Raw genomic sequence first — 27,186 nt, 5'->3', positions numbered from 1 at the left:
AAAAGTGACCTTGCAGTATGTTTGCTACTGCTGTTTTGTCGCCAAAAGCCAGGTGTAGGCATAGGAGTTATTTATGGGTGAGGAAGACCTAGAGTCTATGATGCTGGGTGTGAGATAAACACCTAGACAGACAGAAGAAATGGAGATTGGGCAGGGGTAGAGAACTCTTCCCCACCACTCACTGCTTCCAGGAGGCCATGGGAGGTAGACCAGGCGGGACCTGCCCCACTTGCAACATCCAGGAGATTCTCAAGAGGGAAGAAGAAAAGAGAGAGCTCCTTCACCCTTCCAGCAGGCAGGGGGCTGCACAGGTATAAAAGGCCGAGAGTGGGCCACTCTATATTCCACCTTGGTTCCATGGCCTACCAGGGATATTAGGTTGGCAGGTTCTTCATGGAGCCGTGAGCATGGACGTGTACTTTGCGCGGTTCACTCTCTCCCTGATACCTGCCCTTTCTGTGGCATGAGGGAGACCCTGGTGTACCTCTACCTCAAGTGTGCCAGGTTGCAGCCCCTTTTCCGGCACCTCCAGAACCTTCTCCTCAGGTTCTGGCTGCCCCTTTCCCTGCACTTCCTGATCTATACACACCCTATCTATGGCCTCACAAAGTTGTGAGACCTCCTCATCAAACTCCTCCTGGCACTGGCCAAGGTGGCTGTCCACCATACCAGGAGGAGAATGCTGGATGGGGAGGTTCTCTGTGACTGTGGGGTCTGTTTCTGCTCCTCCCTTCGATCAGCATCTGGGCAGAGTTTCTCTGGGCTGCATCCAAGGGCTCCCTCGATGCCTTCAAGGAGCAATGGGCGCTGTTTGGGGTTCTCTGCTCCGCGTCCCTCTCTGGCTCCCTGATTTTGACCATATGACCTCACTCATCCCTGTTTTTCATTATTTGTCCCCTGAACTCATCTGGGCTCTGGTTTTAGTAGCTCCTCCCCTTAGGCTAGGTGTGGGGCCTTTAGATGTGGGCGGACATGAGATGCTCAATAGGTGAAGACAGTGGCAAAACTCCTATACACTTAAATAGGACCAGAATTTCACCCTTAATATACAGAGGTGGCTACAAAAGATGGAGCAGGATCCAGGGGTGGCACTTTCCCAGCTGCTGGGGATGGCAGAGGTTTCAGGCTTCTTGCCAGGAACTTGCCCCCGACCTCTCAAGAGGTCCTCTGTCACCTCTTCTTTCATCTCTGCCTTGGACTGTTGATTTAGTCCCCTGACTACTAGGTATATTTTTATGTCATGAAGCCAAGAATGTGCATCTGTTACCAATTCTAGCTCCCCAGAGCAGTTCCTACAGATCATTTAACCATTCTGTGCTTCTGTGTGTAGTATAGTACTGGTGTCATCAGACTGGACATACCAGCTCAAAAATAAGATTTCTGTTGCTCCACTGCTGTTACGAGCTTTCTGCCACTGTTCCTTTATTCAGAGCTGTAGCCTCTCCTTATTTTTGTGTTTCTTAGGTGGACACTGCAAGTGAAATGGAAGAACTGGATGTTGATAGCATCTCTTTGATTCCAGAATCAGAGAGCCAAGGCCCTGCAAAACTCCAAGTCTTCCTAGCTCGTTACAGGTACTGAACTACACACAAGGGCCTTTGTGTAAAGGGAAGGAAGAATTGAGGGGATTTTTGGCTCCAGGGTTGATCTGTGGATCAGGCTATCCATAATGGTACACTCTGGGGTTTTTTGCTCCTTTTTATGAGCATCTAGTGCTATCCACTGTTGGAGACAAGATACTGGAGTAGATGGAGCGTGCCTCTGATACAGTTTGGGAATACCTATAGTGCTAAGGATCCATACAAACAAAAGTAATGGTTACAAACTCACAAGTTGTATAACCAGTAGGGCCGGCTGAAAATTTTCCTTTGAAACTGTTTTGTTTATGAAAATTGGGATTTTGGTTATGCATATTTTTTTGTGAAAGTGCCTTCTTTCTGGGGAAAATGTCACATTTTCATCAAAAACCTGTAAACCTAAAAGCTGAAAAGTGTGTAGCTGGAAAACTAAAACTTCCAGTTTTTGACCAAAAATATTCTGGTTTTGGCTGAAGTTTCAGTTTCAGTTTTTTTCAGCAAAAATTCAAAATTTTCCATGGAATAAACCACCATTTTCTGGTCAGCTCTGATAATGATTGTGAAACATTAATTCTGACACCCATGGCAGTTATGGGCAGGCTTGTCTATCCGTTTACTGTTAAGGATATGCAAGTACAGTTTTAAAGACACAAAATACTCTTAGTTGCAAATGGCCTGGGACAATTACTTGTTCAGCATGAATGGATCCAGTGTGTACCGCGGGATCTGAGCCCCGGGCCAGGAGGTAGCCAATGGACTCAAAAAGTTTGGGTCCAAGGATCCAGGAAGCAGCTATGCTTTTGTCTTCCTTGGAAGCACTGGCTATGTCCTGAGGCAGGATACCAGCCTCAGTGGACCAGCGAGCTGATCTAATGTGACCAGTGCAAGTTGCTGTACAAAGTACATTTGATTGTTGCATGTGTTTCAGCTATAATCCTTTCAATGGTCCTAATGAGAACCCGGAGTCAGAGCTCCCACTGACTGCTGGAGAGTATATTTACATCTATGGGGACATGGACGAGGATGGCTTCTTTGAAGGTGGGTTTGATGAAATGAGACGTGGCTGAACGTGGCATCATGAAAGAACAGAGAGGAACTTAATGATTTTTACAGTTATAAGGAAACAAAAGATCATAAGGTCAAAGTGAGGAGCAGCATAAGCAAGTGCAGCTCTCGTGACGTAATGGGGAATGCATTTCCTTACACCAGGGTTGAATTAAGACCAGAGAGTGACATCCTGGCCTCATTGAAGTTAATTGGAGTTTTGCCATTAGCTTCATTGGAGCCTGGACTTCACCGAAAGTGTTTCACCCAAACTCTTTCTGACTCCTCAGCTGTAGGCATCACACTTTTCTCTCAAAGAGTTGACAGCTGGTAATTCCATGATGCAGCCACTGGTGCCAAGGGTTTAAGATGTTGCCTTGCACTTATCCTGGGCCAGTAGCTCCCAATACACTTGTTACAGCCCTGGGGTGTTGCACGACATAGCCCCACCCCCGTTGTGTCTGGCATTCTCGATGCACTCAGGAACAGAGCTTCGCTCTAGGGGCTGAATCAAAGCATCCAGAAAAAGCTGGTTGGATTTGAATCACGACAACATTTAATTTCTTTTATTGAATTGAAAACTCAAAAAAAAATGAATTGAGTTGACTAGAAATTGTTTTTCATGTTTTGGATTCATTTCAAGTCGACCAAAACATTTTCAGTCGACTCAAAACAAAATTTATTTCCATTTTAAAGGGTTCTCTATCCTTATTTGTGTGTGTTTCATCAGGGTTCTGAGAGCTCCCTCTTCTAGATCAGACCAAAGAGTGATGCTAACAGTGATGATTGTTTTCAGAGAAGCAGCGATGTCAGTCTGTATCTGTAAAAAGAACAGGAGTACTTGTGGCACCTTAGAGACTAACAAATTTATTTGAGCATAAGCTTTCGTGGGCTACAGCCCACTTCATTGGATGGATGTAGTGGAAAATACAGAAGGAAGACACACGCACACACGCACACACACACACACACACGGAACATGAAAAAATGGGTGTTACCATTGTGAGCCATGATTGTGGCTCCTGCTAGACCCCTCCATGTCAATATGTTGGTGTTTACATTTGCCCTTTGTTTTAGACAGATTTATATCTTCAGTATATTCATGCAAGCCAATTTGAATGAATTTTTCAATGTTAAGGGAATAAGTGATTCAGTTAGTTCTTTGTCGAGTGCTAGCTCACGTCCATTCCACTGTAGGTGTGCGTGCGCCATGTGCACCATCACTGGAAAGTTTTTCCCCCCAGTGGTATCCATCGAGTCAGCTCATGTGCCCCCTGGATCAGCACCTTGATGGTGTGGTATATAGGAACCTGCCACCCCACTGCCCACTCGGTTCCTTCTTATTACCTCTGGGGGTGCTACTCCTCAGTAGACTTTTGTTCTGTAAATAGATTGTAAATAGTTAGAATTTGATGAGTTAGCATGTAGTCAAGTACCCTAGTGTCGACAGAAGTGCTCTCCACCCTGCAGGGCTAGCCCAGCTTGGGCTCCTGGGGTATGCCTCAATCTCAGGGTTTTAAACAGTGTGCGGGGTGCCGCAAACCGATGCTGGGGATTGATCTGCATGATAGTTGTCTGAAGTGCCTGGGAGAGGCCCATGTGCAAGATCGGTGCCAGATCTGTAAGAACTTTTAAGCCGAGGACAAAAAAGGAGAGGGACAATAGACTTAGATTCCTCCTCATGGAGGTAACACTTCGTCCCTCCTCAGACCCACAGGTGGAATCGGCAGCCAAGTACCTTGGTATCGGTCAGAAGTGCCCCGGCCTCCCTGAGAGAGGTACGGTGACCCCGCATCCCTGGTGCCAATGAAAGACTCTGCTCCCCAGTACCGCCATGGTTCTCTGGTGTGCAGGAAGTCAGCACCAACTCCAGCCTCCCGGCACTGCTCCCCATTGCCAGTGCTGAAAAAGAGACAGAAGAAGTCAGACCAGGAGCTCTCTCTGACCCCAGGACATAAGGCCACAGAAAGAGTGCGACCTGTGGCAGGTCACTCTGAGGTGCCTATGGACCATGCAGCACCACTGACTCTGGCCATGGGAAGGGGACCACCAAGTTTAATACTGGTGGACTCTCTGCCTAGACAGAGCCATCAGTGGGATACAGCCTAGGCTTTACAATTGACGCTGGAGGCTTTTGAGGTGGCCAGGAGCCTCTTTGCTCTCCCAGTACCACCATCCCCCTCAGGTTGTGGACTGTTGATGACAGCTCCAGCACCATGGGATGCTTCAGCATCGAAGCAGGTGCCAGTAGAGGGCAAGCCGGCAATGATGGCGTGGCACCACCATCCATTGAGCTCTCCCTCACTGCACTGGTCTTTATCGCAGCACTGCTCTCCATCATGGCACCAATCCCCATCACAGCATCACGCCACCGTGATCACCCAGGAGTGGGTCCTTGGGCTCTAAATTGGAGGCAGACTCGTACACCTCCTGGAGGAGCAGGTACCAAGCTGACCATAGACACCTGGCAGCTATGGCACAAGGACACATACTGATAGCGTAGTCATCGACACAATGGTAAATGCCAATCTGGTACCCTTGGGTGATCCATCTGTTCCAAGGTTTCCACTCCGGATGCTTGGAGGTGAGAGTGCCTCTGCCTTCCCCATCTGAAAGGGGTTTGATCCCTCATGCTGAGGTTGGCACCGGGACACAGGGCAACAGAGGAGGTACAAGGCCCGGTTCTGGTACAAACTTCATTGTCCTTCTACCCATATGAGGCAGTGGCAGGGATGACCATGGTGCCCACGCAAGATGACTATAGGGCTCATCAAGAGCTTCTGCATGGTGTCACCCAGAACTTGGGAATACAGGCTGAGGAAATCTCTTGAGTCAGCCCATGCCCTGATGGACATACTAGTGCCCTTGGGTTTGTCAAGGGTGGCCCTCCCTTTAAATGATGCCATCTTGCAGCCTGTAAAGACTCTGTGGCAGACTCCTGCTTCCCTCCACCCCACAGCTAAGTGGATGGAAAGGAAATATTTTGTGCCCCCCATGGGATATGAGGATACTAACCCTCCACTGGGCTTGCTGGTTGTCCTGGCAGCTAATGAAAAGGAGAAACAGGGGCAATAAGGGCCATTGTCCAAGGTGAAAGGGGCCATGAAACTGAACTTACTGGGCAGGAAGGTATACTCAACACGGGGCCTCCAGCTGAAAATAGCCAATTATCAAGCCCTCTTGGGCCACTATGATTTTAATGTGTGGTTGGCCATGACAAAATTTAAGGAACTGTTACCTTTGGACTCCAGGACTAAATTCTTGGCCCTCGTAGAGGAGGGTAAGGTGGTGGTCAAAGCATCCCTCCAAACTGCATTGGACATGGCAGACTTGGCAACCTGATTCATGGCCTCAGCAGTGGTCATGAGGCGGAGCTCCTGGCTTCAGTCCTCAGGACTATCCTATGAAGTTCAACAGACTATTTAGTACCTACCCGGAACTCCCTTTTCTTGGAGCAGACTGATGCTAAGCTCCATATTCTAAAGCACTCAAGGGCTACTTTAAAAACCCCAGCCCCAGCTCGGAAACACTATGCACCCCAACCTATGGGCCGTCACTATCCTCCACAGCATCCTCCACAGTAGAGGCAAGATTATAGCCACAGGAGGAATTAGAACTACAGAAGGAGGCCTACACCTCCCAATCCAGGACATCTAAAGAATGCGACCTGGCTGCTGATCCACAATTTTGCCTCACACTACGCCATCACTCAGCAGGCTAGAGATGATGCAGGCTTTGGTCAAGCGGTGCTAGTCTGCTTGTCAGTGAAACTCTGATCCCAACACCTGACCAATTGCTTGGGAATCGCCTACATTGGAATGGACTTGAGCAAACACTCCAAGAAGAAAAGACGGTTACTAACTTTTCTGTAACTGTTGTTCGAGAAGTGTTGTTCATGTCCATTCCCAAACCCGTCGTCCTACCCCTCTGTTGGAGTTGCTGTCAAGAAAGAACTGAGAAGGTGGTAGGTTCCTATATATTGCACCATGTAGGCGTCACTCAAGGGGGCACCAGAGATGACCTGATGGATATCATTGGGAAGAAAAATTTCCGGTGACAGTGCACATGGCGTGTGCACACCTACACTGGAAGGTTAGTAACTGTTTTTCTCCTTCTGCACTGCCCTAGGCTATGAATTCTTTTACTCTGTGGGTTTTTGTACAAATCCTCTTATACAGAGATTCCTCCCCATGCCCCAACTGATATAGATATTGGATTGGAAAGGCTGGAGAAGATGATTTAAGGTAGTAAAAGGAGTGTGACTAGATGGAATAAAAGGAAAGGAAGCTTAGTCTAACTATCTAGAAATCCTTCCTAGTCCGTAGGCTGTGAAATACTCGCCAAGGGAAGTAGTGGAGACCCCATCCTGTGGGACATTTAGAACCAGATGGGACAAAGTGCGAGGAAATGGAGGGCAGTCCTTTCCCGGCAGAGTGCTGTGCTCGCTAGGGCCTGAGAGGGCTTCTCTCTTTTGATTACTTTGGGATAGTGATTGACCTGGGATGCTGCTCCCTTTTCTCTCTACCACTGCCAGGTTTGGAGCCTGAAGGGCAGGTGTGGTGATAACGGGTTTCCTGTTTCTCATTTAGGGGAGCTAATGGATGGCAGGAGAGGGCTGGTCCCCTCCAATTTTGTTGAACGAGTTTCAGATGATGACCTCATGACCTTTCTGCCTCCAGAGGTAAATGATCTCACCCAGAGCTCGCACCATGAGAGGAGCTTTGTCGGTGCAAGTACTAGCAGTGGAGAGAGAAGTGATCACTCTGCTGACGAGGCCAGTGTCAGTCCATTGCCTAGCAGACCAGAAGACCAGGAGGAGCCTGTCACTCACACAGCAGTGCCTTACCCGAGAAAGCTGACTGTGATCAAACAGCTCACCAGTGGCATAGTTGTAGGCTGGGAGCCACCACTTTTGCCAGTTGGCAGTGCAGACATACAGAGCTATAATGTATATGTGGATGCAGAGTTATACCAGAATGTGAAGAGTGGCTCTCAAACGAAAGCTGTGATCGAGAAGCTGGACTTGGAGCTGAAAGCCTATCGCATCTCTGTGCAAAGTGTGACAGAGCAAGGAAGCTCCGATAAGCTGCGGTGCACTTTTTGTGTAGGGCAAGATTTCTGCATAGCACCAACGCTGCTGAAAATCAGAAGCATGACAGCGACCTCAGCAGAGGTTACCTGGCTACCATGCAACAGCAACTACGTTCATGCAGTGTACCTCAATGAGGAAGAGTGTGATACCACAAAGCCAGGTGTCTACTGGTACACTTTCCACAGCCTGCGCCCTAGCACTCAGTACGTTGCCAAGGTGGAGGCCCAGCCCCCCAGGGTGCTCTGGGAGTTGTCCCAGGAGAGGCGTGAGCAGAAGTCAGCAGCGATACACTTCACTACTCCCTTAGCAGGTACTGGGGACGGAGAGGGACAAACAATGCAGTTTTACTAGGTGGTTTCTCTGATTTCCAAAGAGTAACACTTGGCGCTGGGGCTGTGATTCCCAGTTTGAGAAGACTTAGCCTCACTAGCTTTCCTTGAGTTCCCATGCTAAACCCAGAATGTAGCAGGAGCAGTGAGAGGGCTACCCACCCCAAGTGGCTGCCCATCAGAGGCACTACGTACCCAGGGTGGCTAGCCCGTCCCACAGCTCACGCTGATGCCGCTACTCTCTATTTTTGTCACCCTAGCTTGATGAGAGCTAGCCTATGTATGTCAGAGCCCCAGCTCCAAGTGTAGACAGACCTAAGCTGGTTTGTCATTTGGTTTTCACATTTTCTTGTTTTAGTTTTACAAGATAAACTCTTCTTGCTGCAAGTTGCTGAGTGAAAATAGCAAATGCCCACCTTCACTGAAGTGTGTAGTGTGCCTTCCTGGGGGAGAGGTGACATATATCGTCATTAAATACACGCACCGTGCTGCAGGAATCACTTCACTTCACCCGCATCTACATTTGCAAAAGCCTGATTTCCACATGGGGAAATTAACAAAGCAAAAGCATTGCATTTTCACTGCTCTGATTCGCCCTGTTTTTCCCCAAGTCTGGAGATGAACCGCTCCAGTCATTTCTGCTCTTGGAGCTTTCGGGTGAGAGAGCTTCACTTCCTTCCTTCCACTGCTTACTTGGATTTAGTTTGGCAATTATGCCCCTTCATGACAAATACAAGGGAAAATTTTATTGCTCTCTCCTAGGAACTCCTGATGCACCACTTGATGTCCAAGCAGAGCCTGGCCCCTCAGCAGGCATTCTGGTTATCAGTTGGCTACCTGTCACCATTGATGCAGAAGGCTCATCGAATGGGGTCCGAGTTACTGGCTATGCTGTGTATGCCGATGGACAGAAGGTAATATACATGCAGTCACAGGCTGGATACTGGGGTACAGAGGGATGTGGGATGGGGATATTGAAGGGGAGAGTGGGTATGTTATTGTAGAGGCCCCATATGGTTCAGTGAAGTCACATGGATGATGCCAATTAATTTGCTGTTGCCATGGTGCTCGGTTGCCCCCATCAGAAGTGAGGGAGTCCCTGTCATGTTCCTGATGTGCAAACACGAAGGAAGACAAGGTCTCTACTCCAAAGAGCTTAGAGCTGAAATATCAGCTGCAAAAAGACATTCTGTACGGACATCATTCAGTATGGCGCATGCAGGGAATAGCTAGTTAGCTGAAAATTCCCAGTTACACATTTGGTGTTTTCAAACACATCCATGACAACATATTCAGAGGTGACGAGACATGGAGGGACACGTCCCCCCTCCTGATTTGCTGCTTGGTGTGATGGGGTGCGCTCACTGCTCTGGCGCCTCCTGTTGGTTGTCTTGGGAATTAGCTCTGTGTAGTAGTTCGGCCTCTTCTGGTGGTCCCTCACTGCTGTCACTCCTGCTCTAGAACCCACGTCTCTCTAAGGACCGTGGTGTCCCCTTCAGCAACACTGCCCTCCTGCCATGCCACACATTGTCCTCCCCCCACTTCTGGGGGACCTGCAATCTCTGTCCAATCTCTGTCCAGCCACTTCCCTCAGTGGCAACTGCAGTCCAATGCCCTGAGGCCACTTCCCATGCGTCTCCAGCACCCTCTTGTGCCCTTACCTCAGGGTCTCAGCCTGCAAGCCCTAGTAGCCAGCCAGGAGCACTCTCTGTCCAGGGTTCTGGCAGTTCTCTCATCCCTGCAAAGACATAGTCCTTCCTCCCTGGGCTCCCAGCAGAGAATTGCCTTCCTCTGCCCTGCAGCTCTCTTTTTATATGGGCCTGCTTGGTTCTGACTAGCTGCTACTTTCAGACCTTCTCTGATCGGCTGCTCTGGTGCAGCCTACCTAGGGCTGCTTTTAACGCCTTCTCTGCCAGTGGGGGGCAGCTGCACCATCACACTTGGCTTGCACTGAGCATGCTCACACGTGCTGAGAATGCTCAGTAACACTGCTGAAGCTGGATGGTGGATGCCAGCACTGTTGTCTATAGAGGAGGGGTTAACAGAGTAGTGAGATGCCCACAACGCATTGTAACAACCTGGTAGAGAACGGAGTATTGAAGATCCTGCCACTGCCAAATAGCAGCCAGGAGGAACTTTCTGCCTCAGACCTGACTCCTTGAGTCCAGGCCAAGATCTGGGCCTGCCTCTGGCATCTCCTGGTGAATGTTCAGATGCCAGATTAAGGCCAACGCCGAGTTCTTCATCTTTCCCCCCAAAACCTTCCCCCTTCCCATCTTTCTTCATCGCCATGGACACCACCACCATCTTCCCTGTCACTCAGGCTCATGACTTGGGTGCCATGTTTGACTCGGCTCTCTTGGTAGGGCTTTGTCTAAATGCTGCAAGTCTTCAGTCTAACATCTCTAAAGTCTGGTCTTTCCTCTCTATCCACGCAGATGAAGGCCTCATTCTGAGTCTCATCATCTCATGTCTTGACGGATGCACCCTCCTCTTCTCTGGCCTTGACAAATGCCAGCTTGCTCCACATATCATCCAAAATTCCACTGCCAAAAAAATGTAACTAGCTCATCATTTTGAGCACATCACCCCTTTCTGTGCATCTTTCCACTGTTCCCCTTCATTCTCCATCATGTCAAACACAACCGACTCAGCTTCACTTTCAAGCCAGTTCACAGATTCTCCCCCGTCTTATCTCCATGCTCTCTATTGTCACTCAGACACTGCTGAGATGTCAGCTCGCACCTCCGCTCTGCCAATAACGCCAGCCTCTGTCACTCGCTCATTATGTTGTCAAATAAATCTTCATGCTTTATCCCAGGCTGCCTTTCACCTGTGGAGGGAGCTTCCTGTGAACGTCCACAAAGCCACCTGACCGTCATCTTTCAGATCCCCCCTTAAAACTCTCCTTTGCCGTGACACCTAAAGAAACCTTGACAGCAGATAGGGCAGCTGCTATTGTGAGATCCCTGCCAATCAGGTTGCCAGATGTGATTTTCTTGTGCTCTCTCGGGGGTCTGTCTCTTGTATTAGAGCTAGAGTGTAAGCTCTTTGCAGCAGGAACCATCTTTTTGGTATCAGTTTGCACCGCGCCTGGCAGAACGGGTCCTGGAAGGGAGCCGCAGATGCCAGTACTCTAGCCAGGAGTGAAATGCAGAGGCATGTTGTTCATGCCGCGGAGCGTTGCTGGTGCTGCAGAGTTGTTAATGCAGCTAGTGCTGCCGTTCCTGGAGCGCCTGTCTCAGCTGCGCTAGCAGACAGTGCTGCATGCGGATTCAGCAGACTTCGATGTTATCCACAAGAAAGGCCACAGGCTCAGTTCGGTGGTGAAGGCGCTTGGCCAGGTTTGTCATCAGCGAAGCAGGGTCCTAATGCCCCATAGGAGCTACAGGGACACTAACCCATGGATGCCTGTCACAAAGGACAATCAGCATAACAAGAGATGAGTTACACTCTGGATGTAGTTAGTTACCACCCTTCTCTTTGTACCTGCTAGTTCCAGCAAAACATCCTCATCCATTATCTGTCGTCCCCTCCTTATCTTTATGCAGGGTCGGTGTGGTCCTGTATCACCTCTTACAAATGTGTTTATGTAGTTACTTGAGAACTCTAGGTGTTCTTGTACCATCTTCTCCGGTCAAGACTGTGCTTACCTGGTTAGCTGACACTTAGTGTGTCGCTGTTCTGCCAAATATTGACGATTCTGTTCACAGCCGGTGGTTCACACTGCTAATGATGTCTAGGGCTCCTGCAAGGCTGCACTAACTAGCACTGATAAGGCCTCTAGGCACCTGACTGTTGAGCAGGGAAGAGGTGCATCTCTCCGTTCAGGACTCAGCAGTGACCCTCTCCTGGAGTTAGGCATCTCAGCCAGGTCATCCGTGCTCTAGCAGGAGATACTAATGAAAAGCCAGAGAAACCTACCGCATGGTAGCCTATAGCCCAGGTCCCCTGAGGTCTGGGAGAGCTGCTCTGCCTGATGTGGAGGGGAGACTTTAATCCAGGGCTCTTACATCACTCGGGAAGCCCTATCCACTGGACTATTGGGTATTCAGGGGCAGGGAGCTCTCGATTTTGCCTGTTGAAGTTGTTCCACTTTGTATCAATAATTAACTGTTCACTGGAACAAGGACTAGAACTGAGGTCTCCACATCATTGTTGCGCGCCCTGACCCCCTGGTTATACAGGGTGGGTCTCACTCCTTCTCCTGTAGATGTTGCCCCTCATTCCTAACTGCTAGGTGGAGACACACACCCATGAAAAATTATCGCACTGCTCATCCCTGGTCATCTAATGGGTGAGATCTGATCCATGCTCTGAGCACACCTGCTCAATTAGACCCTTCTGGTGACATATGTGGGGTAATGTCTAGCTGGAAAATCCTGCTTTGGCACTACTTGGGCATCGGCATGAGCAAGGAGTACAAGGAGCTCACCAACTGTGGGGCAGCGTCAGTGCGTGGGCGTCTTGATGCCGACCAGCAAAAGTGGAGCCGCTGAGGGTACGTAGATGCCTACAGGGGTAGGATGCAGCTGAGCTGTGGTTTTGAGAATGTCAGAGGCATCTCATTGTGGACTGATGTGCCTAAAGAGAGAGGGAGGTGTCTAAGTCCCTTTGTGGATCTGGCTCTAAGTGCCTTAATTGCCCAAGCCACTTTTGAAAATTGAGCTTAATGGATTTAGGAGCCTAAGTGTCATTTCCAAAAATGATTTAGGGCCAGATTTTCAAAGCTATTTAGGCATCTAAAGATGCAGATTGGCACATAGGCAAATTTTCCAAACCATCTAAGCAGATTAGGTTCCTAATTCCCATTGGTTACAGGTTAGGCACCGAACCTACATAGGCTCTTTTAAAAATCTCATTAGGCACTTGTCTGAATCTTCAGGTGCCTAAGTCCTTTTCGAAATCTGTCCCTCAAGCACGCAGGTCACTTAGGTACTTTTGAAAGTTTTTGTGCTAGTAGGTGTCAGATGCATATTTCAAGCCCTTGGTGAGGGAACTCACCCTCTACCTTAGGAGCAGGAAAGGAGAGTGGGGTATGAACGCTCCACACTCCAGTACCTGCTTGCAGAAGCAGCAAAGAATCCTGTGGCACCTTATAGACTAACAGACGTTTTGGAGCATGAGCTTTCGTGGGTGAATACCCACTTCCTCAGATGCATGTCTGCTTGCAGAGAATCCCTTAGAGCATTACAAGCTGAAAATGACCTGTAACATACTGTACCTGTGGGAAACGCAGCTGTCTCAAGTACATTTACATTGCAAGAAAACCTGTGGCAGCGAGCCTCAGAGCCCTGGTTAATGAATGGGGCTTGCAGGGTTCACTCTACAGGGCTAAAACTACCAGTGTAGACATTCGGGATTGGGCTGGAGCCCAGGCTCCAAAACCCTCCCCTCTCACTGGGTTTCAGAGCCCAGCAGGAGCCCGAATGACTATGCTGCTATTTTCTGCTTCATAGCATGAGCTCCACACGTCCGTTGACTCAGGCTCTGAGTCCCATTGCGGTAGGTCTGTGCAGTGTAGCTGTACCCCTTTAGGGTGAAACACAGCAACCAGGAAAAGTGCGCAGCACAACACAGTTTGGATAGGAAAGAGAGAATGCTGTTTGCAGTGGCGTCTTTTCCATTCCCTAGGCCAAAGCCAAGGAGCCTGGAAGACTGTCAGAGCTTGGGAGAGAGGGAAGCAGCAGCCAGGTGGCTTAGCTGGAAATGATGCCAGTATTAGAAACAAGAAGAGTCAGCACTTGGTTCTGAGGACTCAGATGGGAGAGGGACTGGGAAGAGGGAAGATTGTAGTTCTAGCTTTTAAAATATCCACATTTCTCATGCAATTGAAGGTAACTAAATCTGGGCAAAAGAGAAAATCTTAACAGCTAATGCCATGTGGATGTGCTAAAATTGGAGAGGGTTCATTGGCCTCGTTGCTGCTTTTAACAGAGCATTTTCCCAATTCTGGTTTTGCCAGCAAGGGCTTCCCACAGCCATCTACTCCTTCTCCCCTTCTTTGGGACTGGGCCTTTGTCCTGGGGCAGCCCAAGGAGTCCTGTGTGGGGCTGCAGTCAGTTGGAGACTTGGATTCTTGCTGGGGTGACTTGTTCTCTTTTCTCTGTCTGCTGTGACTTGCCTCATCTCCATCTGCAGAAGGGCTGGACAGTTGCAGTTTCTTGTTACCGCTCAATTGCCAGGAGCTTTGAAAAGTGATAGAAGGACAGTAGGGTTGGAAGCTGGCTGCTTGAGTCCACATGCCTAGGGTCTGAGCATGCCTAGGGTCTGAGCTTTTCAGCCCACGCTGCTGCCCAGGCTACCATGGTGTCATTGCTGTCGATATTTGAGCTAACTAGGTCAGAGCTAGCTCAGGTATGTCTCCACACGCTACTGGAAGCTGTTACCTGTGCACAAAAAAGAGACTCTTCCTGTTTCTCTGTTGCAGGTGATGGAAGTTGCATCTCCAACTGCTGGCAGTGTCCTCGTGGAGCTGTCCCAGCTGCAGATGTTCCAGGTGTGCCGGGAGGTCTCTGTGAGAACTATGTCTCTGTATGGAGAATCCGCTGATTCAGTGCCAGCCCAAATCCCCTCAGCGTTGCTGAAAGCTTCCAGATATTCCTCACTATCACAGGCTGTTGTTTCTACCAGTCTTCCTTCCAGACTGATCTGTGGGGAACCCAAGGGCTCTCATCCCAAGCGAATGCCAGTTACACACTGCACAGCTCCGCTCTTCCCTCCACAGAAGTGTTCCACTGACAGTTCGGATGCCAAATTCACTGTCCACACCACTCCCAGCTGTGACAGCTCAGTGAATTGTCTGCCAGGGAAGATCTTCCCACACCTGCACCTCTCCTCTCCCCGGGTTTCCTCGGTGCAAGTGATGGGCACATCATCCCCAGTTTCAGACACTGTAAGAGATGAGCAATGTCTGACTTCCCTTCCGCAGCCTGCGGAAGTGGGCGAAGAACCGGAGCCGTCGAGGGCAGCAGCATTGAAGGGCCATGGTGAAGACATCCAGGCACAGGGGACGGTGAGTGCCTGGGAATCCTCGTCTGAAAAGTGTCGTGAATTCTGAGACACTGAAAAAGGGGAAGGGAAACAGACCTCGTTGGGGGAGCAGAGAGAATGTACAGGGAAATGACACAGTGCCCTTTTTCTCCTTGTCAGGTGACACACTGTCTTTGAGACTGTGTAGTCCTCACGCTGGTGGCAGAATAACAGGAGAGTCTTGCCTGCTTTGGTGTGTGCACAGAACAGGAGGGGACAAATGAACCTCATTGCTCAGCTGCATGTGCACCAGCAGATCAGAGGGCTGCACCCAGGAGGCAGGAGATAGGAAATGTGGATGATGGAAAAGGCACCATTGTCATTATTCTTATAGGTGGTGATGATGGTGTTTGTACGGCATTCACCATCCAGCCATCTCTTATCAGTGCAGGCTTCTGCATCCTGCGGGATTGGTTGTTGGGAGCTGTGCTGGGCAGGGTGGACAGGCAAGGGTACAGAGGCAGTCTGTACAGGCAGCCAGCAGAATATCTGCAGGGATGGTAGCCGATCAGGAGTGGGGGTTCCCATAGCACTAAGCAGTCTGAAGTCACTGGTCTGGGGGAATCTGTCTACACAGTAGTCAGAGGCTAGCTTTGGTCTAGCTAAATGGAATAACAGTAGGAGTGAAGCTGCAGCAGCATCAGCTGGCGACTTGAGTCCACATGCCTAGAGTCCTGGGCAGGCTTGTTCAGCCCACGCTGCCGCCCGTGCTACCGTGCTGTCATTGCTATTCGTACTTGAGCTAACTAGGTCAGAGCTAGCTCAGATATGTCTCCACATGGTGCAGTCCCATCTCTGATTGTAATGTAGACAGGCCCTGGGGGGACAGGTCTATCAAGGAGTGATAATCAGCCATTCAGGGGTGCAGAGCACTCTGTGAGGGATGGTGGCTGGGGGTCTGAGGAATTCAGGCAGCAGGCATGGGGCAGAGGAGGCCTGTTAACCTGTGTTGTGCCAGTCACAACTGTGGAGGAGAACCTTTGTCTCTTTGACACTTAGGGCAACTCTTTAGGCTTTTCCTTTGGGATAGACTGCGGCATTAGTGCAGGCTGAGAAGCGTAGTTAGCAGGATGGCCCAGTGGTGCCCATCGAAATATTGGCCTATGTACTGATCCCAGTTTCTTCTCTTCCATAAGCCCAGTCTGCTTTCTGCCTTTGCTGTCAGCCTGCATCTTAAAAACAGAAGCAGTCAGTCACTAGCAGTGGGTGAGGTCACCTCCCATGTAATGCCAACCTCAGTAACAAAAAGCTGGAAGGAACTTGCTGCAGCGTTACCTGCAGCAGGGAGTGTTTCCAATGCAAAGCAGAAAGGCGCCACATTAAACTCTGCTCCTGCACTTACGTGCCACATGGGCTGAAGGGGTTTAATCCAGGGGGATTGCTTTCATCTTAACCATGAATGGATGTTTCACACCCCAAATCCACCACTGTGTTAGTCGCGGTCTGTAGTTTGCACTGAAGGGTGCAAAGGATTGAAATAGAGGGGAAAGAGATGGGGGCTGGCAAGCAGGGTTGAGGGGCAGAGTTGTGTGGGGAGCCCAGGACTAAAGCAGCAGGTTTTGCTGCAAGTCAAGACGAGGGTGCATTGCACTGCCAGAGCTGGGTATGACTAGAGTGCCTTGGCAGGGCTGAGTAGGGGAAGCCTCCCTAATCCCTGCCTGCACTATGACTGGCTATAGACAGGGGACCTGGCTTTTAGTAGCAGCAAAAATCACTGCAAAGTGAAATCTCAAGGTTGTCTGTGTCTCCCTCCTCACAATCCCTGATGGCTGCAAAAGCATTTCTCCATCACCCTTGTTCCGCAAAGATGCGGAGTTAGGTAATGTGTGATCTTGGGCCTGGGACTGAGAAATAATCATGCAGCCTGTACCATGAAGCTTTATCTCCCTGATCAAAACAGTTTCTTTTTCAGGAGGAGCTCTCTGTAAGCAACGGACCTGAGCTAGAAAGCAGTGACGTGAAGATGCCCCTGGAGACCTGCCACGTGTGCTTGGTGGAGGAGCAGTTGAAAGAGTCAACCATTGACAGAGAGAGGAAGGCAGATGAGCAGTGCTTGAGTCCAGAGCCTCAGCTCTCCACCCAACAGGCTGAGCTGGGTGTGGACTGTTGCAGAGACTCAGATAGGACTGGAAGCTCTGTTCAGGAATTCCTAAGAGTGTCCCCTGGAAAGAAACTGATGAAAGAAACTTCCCGAGGAGACTCTTCTCTGATGGTGCCCAAAGTCAAAAGAGAGGTTTGTGTTACCCTGGGAGAATTTCTGCCCAAGTGGCCATTGGTTTTGAACCCCAGAGCTGCGAGTGCATCATGCAGAGTCCTGTGCAATGTATAGGATCCCAGTTCTTCCCCCGCAGATACGACACTCTGGATGATTTTTCCTTTTGCCCACATAAGTTGTTCTCTGTCTCCATTCTGCTCTCGTCTCCTGCCATCCTTAGGATTGCTATCCTTAGGCAGAAGGGGAAGTGCAGCTTGGTACCTTCCTGAAATGGTGAGCCTGGCTCAGAGGTCTGAGTTATACATCAGAGGTTTTTCTTTTCAATAGCAGGAAGAGAAAATAGCAGAAGCAGGAAAACGGCAGCTGAATCTGCTTGCTGAGCACAGCCGCAGCTCTGACCTGTCAGATATTTTGGAGGAGGAGGAGGAGGAGGAGGAGGAGGAGGACCTATGTTCAGACATGCAGGGAAAGAAGCAGTGGGACCCAAGGGCTTACTGCAGCGGAGAGAACGGGGGAAAGGTAACTTCCAGCAATGTCACCTTACCGGTGCGTTTGAGTGGACTCATTCCATTCATTAGCGAGTAAGAGGGGCCACCTCACTGAGCCCAGATGCTCTCAGCAGCTGTTTGCTAATCTCCTACACTCCGAGCTCTCCGTCTTACAGGCTCGTGTCCTCTCTCACTAGCAGGAATACCCGTTTGTTGTAGAAGGGAAGGGATGGGTGTGAGAAATACACCCTGGAGTCAAATGGGTAAGTAGTTCAAACATGGTCTATTCAACTGGAACAGTACAAAGTGTACTGCAAAGGTAACACTATAGGCTGAAATCCTGTCCCCATTGGAATCAATGGCAAAGCTCCCATAGACTTCACGGGATGGGATTTGACCCCTAATATATAAATAACAGTGAAAGTTCAATAAGTCAGTACTCAAATGTGTGTAAAAATACAGCTAACCTGTAGTGTTCACATACGTATAGAGCCCATACAGAATGCATACGAAGGTGCCATTAAAGCTCCAATCCTGCAAACACTTATGCACATAATAACTATCTGCACATGATTACAGTTGGACTTCTGCTGGGCATATAGCTAAGGTCTTCAGGCTTGTGGCCTGAGATTATACGGGTAAGCTCTCAAAGGCGAAGCTGGGAAATAATAGGTAATACACAGTAGATAGCAGTGATCATTGACAGTAATTTATGGTGTAAGCCTAAGGAATAGTTCTTTGAGTGGTATCCCTAGGGCGCTCCACTGTAGGTATGTCTGCGCCCCTGTGCTGCTGATTGGAGAATTTCAACAGCAGTCAGTCCTGCCCACGCATCTCCCTGCCTAACATGAGGTTAGCCAGTGTGCCTGGGCATTCCCTCCTCAGTTCCTTCTCAACCACCCCTGGTTAGAGATGGAGCTAAGAGCTGTCCATGGATTGTTAATTCCCTTTAGTTTTCAAAATTTTAGCTTCCCTTGAAGCTTTTTTCTTTGTTTGTTTTTTGTTGGCCATGCCAAAAAAAAAAAAAGAAGAAAAAAGAAGAAAGGGTTCTCCTCCCCTCCTGGACAAGGATGTGCCTGGCTATCCAGGCTTCAAGAAGTGCCTTAGCTGCAAATAATCCATCCAAGTGATGGACAGACACTCACAGTGCGTTCACTGCCTGCGAGAAAAGCACATTCCACAAAAGTGTGGTTGGTGCCAGCAGTTAAAACCCAGGTCCAGGAAAGACAGAGGGTTAAGGATCAAACTCTGGCTCATGGGGTCGGCCCTTCAGCTGCCAGAGTCCTGGCGAGAGCTATCATTGCAACCTTCTATGTTGAAGATCTATGTGATCCCAAGGAGAGGAGCCACTTAATCAAGACTGCTAAGAAAAGGTCTGAGAGTCCCTGTAGCGAGTCCCAGTCGAGCCAGAAATGGTCTCCGGCTCCATCGATGTGATCAGTACCGATGGTGTTGAAGCTGCCTAAAGTTGGTACCCAGGGCATGCGTGATACTGAGTCAGCAGAGAAAGTCAGTCTGCCAAAGACCCAATGGGCACAGGCAAAGAAATACCGGTACTGCGGGAGGCATGAAAGATCCACCCCGGGGAAGGCTATGTCGGCGCAGGAATCAGCACCAGCACCAACCCCAGTGCACTGACAGACAGTATGACTAGGTCCATATCTCCAACTTCATCAGTACAAACCTCTTGGCACTGATAACCGCCGTTAACAACAACATCCACATGGTGGATTTCCAGTGCACAACAGATCTCTTGGTGTTCGATGTACCGGATTCACCTCTACTCAGTACTGGGGTTCCAGTGCCAAGTTCTCCCAGAGCATTGGACTCAATGACATCTCCATGCCACACCCCACCTTTCTCCTCATTGGAGTCGGATAGTGAGCTAGAGCACTTGGGTTCCCATTACTCATCTTACCCACCATATGGGACCCAATTTCACCATGAGCACCAGGCATATCGCTCACCCAATCCTCAACCTCCATGGTGTGGGCAGCCATGGTACCACTTCCTCCCACTGATCAAGGACGCGCACATGAAGGTCATAACAGACAGTATGGCCTGCATGTTCTACATAAACCAACAGGAAAGTGCTAAATCTCATTCCTTGTGTGTAGAAGCACTAAAACTATGGAACTGGTCCATCTCCCAAAATGGCCTAATATTAATTTCCTACCTACATGGAATACACAACAGTAATAGACTTGTTTGCTACTCACCAGAACAAGATATGTCCACGGTACTGCTCCAGGGCAAGGGTTGGATGACACTCCATGGGAGATGCTCTTCTCATTCCTTGGGAGAAGGACATCTTTACGTCTTTCCCCCATTCCCTCTATTACTGAAAGTCCTGTCGAAAATAAAAAGGAAAAAAGCAAATATGATTCTGATTGCCCCCACCTGGCCCAGGCAGACGTGGTACCCTTATCTGTCGCAGCTGGCATTATGTCCACTGATGACTCTCCCAATCACTCCTTGTCTGCTGTTGCAGAATAATGAATGCACTCTCCATCCCAATCTGCGGATCCTGTAACTCAAAGTGTGGCTTCTTCATGGTTCCAGCACATAGAAACATCTTGCTCCAAGGAGGTACAGGAGGCGCTATTACACATTAGAAAGGGCACTACTCATCAAACCTACCTTCAGAAATGGAAGAGGTTCCAGATCAGGTGCCAGCCCAAGGGGATCACCCCTACTGCAGCCACTTTACTGGTGGTCCTAGACTACCTGTTGACCTTTTAAGAAATTGTCTCTCTCTATTAGCTCACTGACAGTTCATCTAGCAGCAATTGCAAACTTGCACTAACAGGTAAAAGGCTACTCAGTCTTCTCCCTCTGAACTACGAAGAGCTTTTTTAAGGGCATAGCAAACCTCTTCCCTCAACCCAGTCCCCCACACCCCAGTGAGACCTCAATCTAGTGTTAAAAGGACTTACTAGACCGCTATTTGAACCCATGGCCACTTGTTCACTAACTCAACTTTCCATGAAGATTGCATTCCTCATTGCCATCACTTCTGCCAGAAGGATAGGGAAGATAGCAGCTTTGATGGCGCATCCCCCTTTTACTGTGTTTTTCTTGACAAGGTGACACTCAGACCACATCCAGAGTTCATTCCTAAAGTGACTTCTGCATTTCATATGAATCAACTTACTCAGCTTCCAGCATTTCATCCCAAACCTCATGAGGATAACATGGAAACCGTCCTTCTCACATCAAGTGTATGTAGAGCCTTGGCCTTCTATTTGGACAGAACAGTGACTTTTAGAAAATCTCCAAGACTCTTCTTCTCCATTGCAGATAGGTCAAAAGGTACAGCAATCTCAGCTCAGAAGCTCTCAAAGTGGGTTTCTGACTGTATTAAACTCTGTTACCAATTGCATAAGTTAGCACCCTCACCTTCAGTATGCACGCATTCCTTGAGGTTGGTCTCCTCACCCATTGCCTTCTCCAAGGGTATCCCTATGTCAGAAATGTGCAGAACAGTTACCTGGACATCTGTGCATACCTTTGCAGAGCACTATGCCATCCTGGGGGATTCGGCTTCAGATGCCAAGCTTGGTGTGACAGTATTGTCATCCATATCAGACTTGACTCTGAAGTCCTTGTCTCCATTGGTGGTGTGACAAAGTTCCTCCTCTACCTTGGTGGGTCCTGCACTTATATGGCAGATTTGCTCACCTCAGTGATCTTCCCCACAGTCTGGGTCAGCTCCTCCTATGTCTGATCAGGAGTTGGGAGGTTTAGGGGGAACCCGGGCCCACCTTCTACTCTGGGTTCCAGCCCAGGGCCCTGTGGATTGCAGCTGTCTATAGTGCCTCCTGTAACACTGCATGACAGCTACAACTCCCTGGGCTACTTCCCCATGGCCGCCTCCAGACACCTTTATCCTCACCACAGGACCTTCCTCCTGGTGTCGGATAACGCTTGTACTCCTTAGTCCTCCAGCAGCACAGCCTCTCACTCTCAGCTCCTTGTGCCTCTCACTCCCAGCTCCTCACACACACTTCCTCTCCTCTGGCTTCTCCCTGCCTGACTGGAGTGAGCTCCTTTTTAAACCCAGGTGCCCTGATTAGCCTGCCTTGATTGGCTGCAGGCGTTCTAATCAGCCTGTCTGCCTTAATTGGTTCTAGCAGGTGCCAGATTACTCTAGTGCAGCCCCTGCTCTGGCCACTCAGGGAACAGAAAACTTCTCATCCAGTGACCAGTATATTTGCCCTCTACCAGACTCCTGTACCCCACTGGCCTGGGTCTGTCACAGTGGGTACTGCTCAGGAGTCACCTACAGTGGAGCATCCATAGGGACACTACTCAGAGAAGAAATTATTTACCTCGTGCAGTAACGATGGTCCTTTGAGATGTGTGTCCATGTGGGTGCTCCACATCCCATCCTCCTCCCCTCTCTTTCGGAGTTTCAGTGGTTAACTCTGTGATAGAGAAGGAACTGAATTCCCGCACACACTGGCTAACCTCATGGCAAATGGGGAGCTGTGCGGGCAGGACACGCTGCTATTGAAATTCTCCAGTCAGCAGCACGGGGGCACAGACACACCTACAGTGAAGTGCCCATAGGGACACACATCCCAAAGAACCATTATTACTGCACAAGGTGAGTAACTTCTTCCTGCTAAAACAAGTAACTCTGATTTACTTCGGATTTTTCTCCACTTAACTGATTTCTACTTTGCCTCCAGCCGATTGAGATAAAAAATAATTTGGCCTCTAGATTGCTCCTGCACCTCTTTATTGCTCTGATTCAGAATACCCCTTCTGTTTTGGAATGCACTATGTCTGATAAAGATAAATTAATCACTGGACTGAAAATTGCTGGTTGCCTAGCAACCACTGATCATGAACGAATTACATTAAATATTTAAACAGAGGACAGTCCCAGCCAGTTTTTAAATATTTATATATATTTATATATACACACTCTCTCTCTCTCTCCTTTCAGAAGAGTTATTTTCCCAAAGCTGAGGGAAATTGAGTGAAATTGATTCAGAGGAAAAATTTAGACAGAAAAAATTGAATGAAAATGGGGAGTGTTTAAGAAGAGTTTATTTGATGGCCAAAAAGCCATGATTCCATAATCATGAAAGATGACAACTTTGGCTAAAAGCACATCCTGGTTCAGTGGAAAAGTGAAGACAGCAGTTAGAAATAAAAAAAGCAACATATAACAAATAGAAATAAAGGGGAAAGAGATAGTAATCAATATAAATTAGAAGTTATGAAGAGTAGAAAATTGATAAGGGAATCTTAAAGACATCAGGGAAAACTCCATTGTTGACAGGGCTGACAATAAAAGGTGTTTTTAAAATATATTGGGAACAAAAGAAATCCTAGCAATAATATAGACCCACTGTGATATGGAGATGGCAAATTGTCAATAATAATGTAGAAAAAGCAGAAGTTAAATACATTTTGTGTTCTGGTTTTAAAAAGAAGCAGGATGATGTGATTGTATCACATGATGGTGATGAAGTACTTTCCAGTCCATTAGTAACTAATGAAAATGTTAAACAACACCTACTCAGTATAAACATTTTAAAATCAGCAAGCCCAGAGAACGTGCACCCAAGAGTCCTAAAAGAGTTGGCTGAGGAGATCTTTGACCTGCTAATGTTAATTTTAAATAAATCTTGGAATACTGGGGAAAATCCAGAAGACTGGAAGAGTGCTAATGTTGAGCCAATATTCAAAGGAGACTGTGGGAACTATAGGCAGGTTAACCTGCCATGAATCTTGGGCAAAACAATGGCAAAGCTGATACAGAGCTCAATAAAAAAAAAATTCAGGGTAGGAATAAAATTATTACCAATAAACATGGAAAATAGCTTATGTCAAACAAACCTGATTTTATTCTTTGCTGAGAATACAAGTTTGGTTGATAAAGGTAACAGCATGCATCTGACAAAGTGGGTATTCACACAGGAAAGCTCATGCTCCAAAACATCTTAGTCTCTAAGGTGCCACAGGATTCTTTGCTGCTTTTACAGATCCAGACTAACACAGCTACCCCTCTGATACTTGGCATAGATTTAATATACTTAGACTTTTGTAAGGCGTTTGACTTAGTTCTGATTAATATTCAGCACTATTCTGATTAAAAATGTAGCATTATACAATGGCAACAGAACACATGTTGAAGGGACTAAGAACTGGCTAAATGACAAATCTCAAAGAATAGTTGTCAATGGGAAATCATTATCAAATGGGCATATTTCTAGTTGGATCCTGAAGCAACCAATACTAGGCCTGATGCTGTTCAGCATTTTCCTCAATGATCTGGAAGTAAATTTAAGTCACTGCTGATAACATTTGTAGATGACACAAAGATTGGTGCAGTGATTAATAACGATTAGGACAGGACAGTCACAGCGGTCTGGATTGCTTGGGAAACTGGGTTCTTTCAAACAGAATGCGTTTTAATACAGCCAAATGCAAGGCCATACATGTAGGAAGAAGGAATGTGGGCCAGATGTACAGATGAGGGATTGTATCCTGGAAAGCAGTGAAACTGAGAAGGATATAGGGCTCATAGTGGAGAAGCAACTCAGCATGAGCTCCCAGTGCAGTGCTGTGGGAAAACGGGCTGATGGGACCCACAGATGTATAAACAGAGAAATAGGGAGCAGGAGCAGGGGGGTATTTTACTGCTGTATATGGCACTGCTGAGACAATACTGGAATAGTGTGTGCAGTCCTGATGTCCACCTTTTAAAAAGGATGTTGAGAAATTGGAGAGGTGTGGAAAAGAACCACAAAAAATAAGTTGAGGGCTGGCAAAAATGCCTTACAATGAGAGACGTAAAGAGTTGAGTTTATCCCAAAGAAGACTGAGAGGTGACAGAGCCCTGGTCTACACTGGGGGAGGTGTCTTCACCTTCAGCTACGCAGCTTCAGCTAGGCGAATAGTGTAGTCAAAGTCAGCATATTTTAGGTTGATTTACCTGGCTGTGAGAACGGCAGTGAGTCGACCGCTGCCGCTCCCCTGTCGACTCCGCTTCCACCTCTTGCCTTGGTGGAGTTCTGGAGTCGACGGCAGAGCGATTGGGGATCGATTTTATCGTGTCTAGTGTAGACAAGACAAAATCAATCTCCAATCGATCACTATCCGCCAATCCGTCTGGTAGTGTAGATGTACCCTGAGTCACAGTGTATCCATTCCTTCCAGGTGTGAAAGGGCTCTTTAATCCAGTGGAGAAAGACAGAACAAGAACCAATGTCTGGAAGCTGAAACAGATTTCTAGCCATGAGCGTGATTAATCATTGGCACAAACTCCCAAGGGAAGTAGTGGATTCTTCATCTGTTAATGTCTTCAGACCTAGGCAGGATGCCTTCCTGGAAGACTTAGTCAAACACAAGTTACTGGGCAAATACAGAGGTAACTGGGTGAACGTTAATGGCCTGTGATGTGCAGGAAGTTATCGTAGGTCCTTCTGGCCTTCAGCTCTATGAATCTGTGGTGCTGCCTGGAGGTAGTATACAGATACGCCAAGAGCTGAGAAATAAAGGTCCTGCTGAAATCAGATGGGGAAGGTATTTGCACCAAGGGGATGGACTGGGGACTTCAGTTTTGTTTGGGGATTTTTATTTATGCCAGAGGGGGGGAGTTTCTCATTTGGCTGAAGGCTTGAGTTACTCTAACAACAGAGAGAAGCTGAGACTCAGCCAAGGGGCAGTGAGGCAGCAATCACACATTGTGGCATAAAAGGCATGGCCCTTTTGCTGATGATCAACAGACAGCCCAGGCCGCTGCACAGCACATTGATCACATTGAGCTTGCTGGGGGAAGCACAGGCACTTTCTCTCTCATTAGCTAATCAGCCACCTGTGGCTTGTGGCTGCTGGACTTCTCCTAACACGCAGCCATTCCTGCCAGCTGGGGTCAAGCTATAGCTCCTACAAGGAACCACTGTCATCTGAGCCATGACAGAACCAGCCCACTGGGAGCCACGTAAGGAGAACCAGTTTCTGGGGCTGGGTGACGGTGCATTTCCTGTTTTGATAAATGGTTGATCAGTTGTTATGGAGTCCACCTGGTCCGTAGGTTGTTTAGATCCATCTAGAACACCTTCTTTTGTGGTCTGTATAATATCTATAGCACAGAGTGCTCATATCTAGATCATGCTTATAGAATGTGTTAATTGTTGAGTAGTCCGTTATAAACTATTTGCAAATGAACCCCTAATACCAGTGAAAATTTTTTCTTGTTACTGAAATAGTAAAAGGCAAGACATAACCCACCCTTAGCATCCATGGTTAAAACCCAGCTTTATTACAAGCAATGCAACATTTCACCAACCATTTGCATAACCAGTTCAATGTGAATGTCTTTGAATACATGTCTGAATGGAACACAGCTCTGTAGGACCAAGTGTATCCATTTCAGTTTAATGTAAGGCAGGGCCTCCCAGAGGATTCAGGGGGCCTGGGGCAAAGCAGGGGCGCTGCGGCGCTTGTACTCACCCAGCGGCGGTCCAGGTCTTCGGCAGCGGGGGGGCCTTCAGTTGCTCCGCATCTTTTGCAGCACTGAAGGACCCCCTGCTGCCGAAATGCTGCCAAAGACCTGGAGCAACTGAAGGGCCCCCCGCTGCCAAAATGCTGCCGAAGACTCGGACGACCGGTGGGCCAGGACTCACGGGGCATTTTGGCGACGGGGGGCCCTTCAGTCGTTCCACGTCTTTGGCAGCACTGAAGGCACCCCCCCCCCGCCACCGAAATGCCAGCCGAAGACCCGGACCGCCGCTGGGCCTGGGGCAAATTGCCCCACTTGCTCTCCTCTGGGCAGCCCTGATGTAAGGAAAGTGATTGCCTCTTCTGGCTAAGGGAGTGTTGTGAGGCTTGCAGGCAGGCTGCATGTACAAATCAGCTGCTATAGGACCATTGTGAGTGACAGAGGCAACAGGCTTCTCAGAGGAACAGCCCCTGCCCTCAGTTGCTCTGGTTGCACAGGGATTCCTTCCTTCTGCTCCTCTGCAGGGAGAAGGATGTAGGAAAGCTGGTGAGGAGGAGGCAGGGGCCAGCATATGAGGAGCATTGTCCCTATGGATGGAGTGAATTGCTGATTCCTGTGTACACAGGATGGCCCTGGAGAAAGCATGCCTGACCCCAGCCCAGCCAGTTTCCTCATGTAGCTGAGTGCCTCTGTGGCATCCAGAGGATGCAGTCGAAGGTGCTGCAGACGCAGACACATTTGTGCAGATTTGGCAGGGGAAGACCGTCCCACCCAGTGGCCTTTCTTGCTGTCTCATTGCATCACTAGGTTGTCTAATTGTTTTCTTTAGCCCGAAGAGCCATCTCCTCCATTGCTTCCTACCTGTGCTTCTCTGCAGACTGCAATTGCTCTCCGTCACGGTGTGCTGTCCTCGTCCTGACATTGGATTGTCCTGTTTCAAACACTGTG

General features: G+C 48.5%; 1 protein-coding gene and 1 long non-coding RNA gene across 17 annotated transcripts in view; one reads left to right on the top strand and one right to left on the bottom strand.

Annotated features, from left to right (window-relative positions):
• The window catches only part of TSPOAP1 (TSPO associated protein 1), a 181,154-nt gene that overhangs the window by 123,226 nt on the left and 30,742 nt on the right, over positions 1-27,186 (top strand). For 11 of the 15 annotated variants that reach the window (XM_030536437.1, XM_030536441.1, XM_030536440.1 and 8 more), the window contains 7 exons: positions 1,465-1,574; positions 2,506-2,615; positions 7,211-8,023; positions 8,805-8,956; positions 14,473-15,057; positions 16,987-17,307; positions 17,617-17,808. In XM_030536437.1, the coding sequence (XP_030392297.1) occupies positions 1,465-1,574; positions 2,506-2,615; positions 7,211-8,023; positions 8,805-8,956; positions 14,473-15,057; positions 16,987-17,307; positions 17,617-17,808 (2,283 nt within the window). The remainder of the gene's footprint in view (positions 1-1,464; positions 1,575-2,505; positions 2,616-7,210; positions 8,024-8,804; positions 8,957-14,472; positions 15,058-16,986; positions 17,308-17,616; positions 17,809-27,186) is intronic. The other 4 variants (XM_030536446.1, XM_030536449.1, XM_030536443.1 and 1 more) reach the window with 3 other exon arrangements.
• Positions 4,436-27,186, bottom strand: LOC115636404. Of its 2 annotated transcripts, none has more exons than XR_003996913.1 (3): positions 27,100-27,186; positions 19,997-20,127; positions 4,436-6,022 (listed from the first exon to the last, which is right to left on the bottom strand). It is a non-coding gene; the product is annotated as an uncharacterized LOC115636404 (long non-coding RNA). The 2 variants fall into 2 exon arrangements; XR_003996914.1 differs by lacking the exon at positions 27,100-27,186 and having other exon boundaries at positions 4,436-4,523; positions 5,860-6,022; positions 19,997-21,327.

This window comes from Gopherus evgoodei, chromosome 17, assembly GCF_007399415.2.
Source record: "Gopherus evgoodei ecotype Sinaloan lineage chromosome 17, rGopEvg1_v1.p, whole genome shotgun sequence".
Classification (NCBI taxonomy): domain Eukaryota; kingdom Metazoa; phylum Chordata; order Testudines; family Testudinidae; genus Gopherus; species Gopherus evgoodei.
This window is presented reverse-complemented; position numbering and strand designations above follow the sequence as displayed.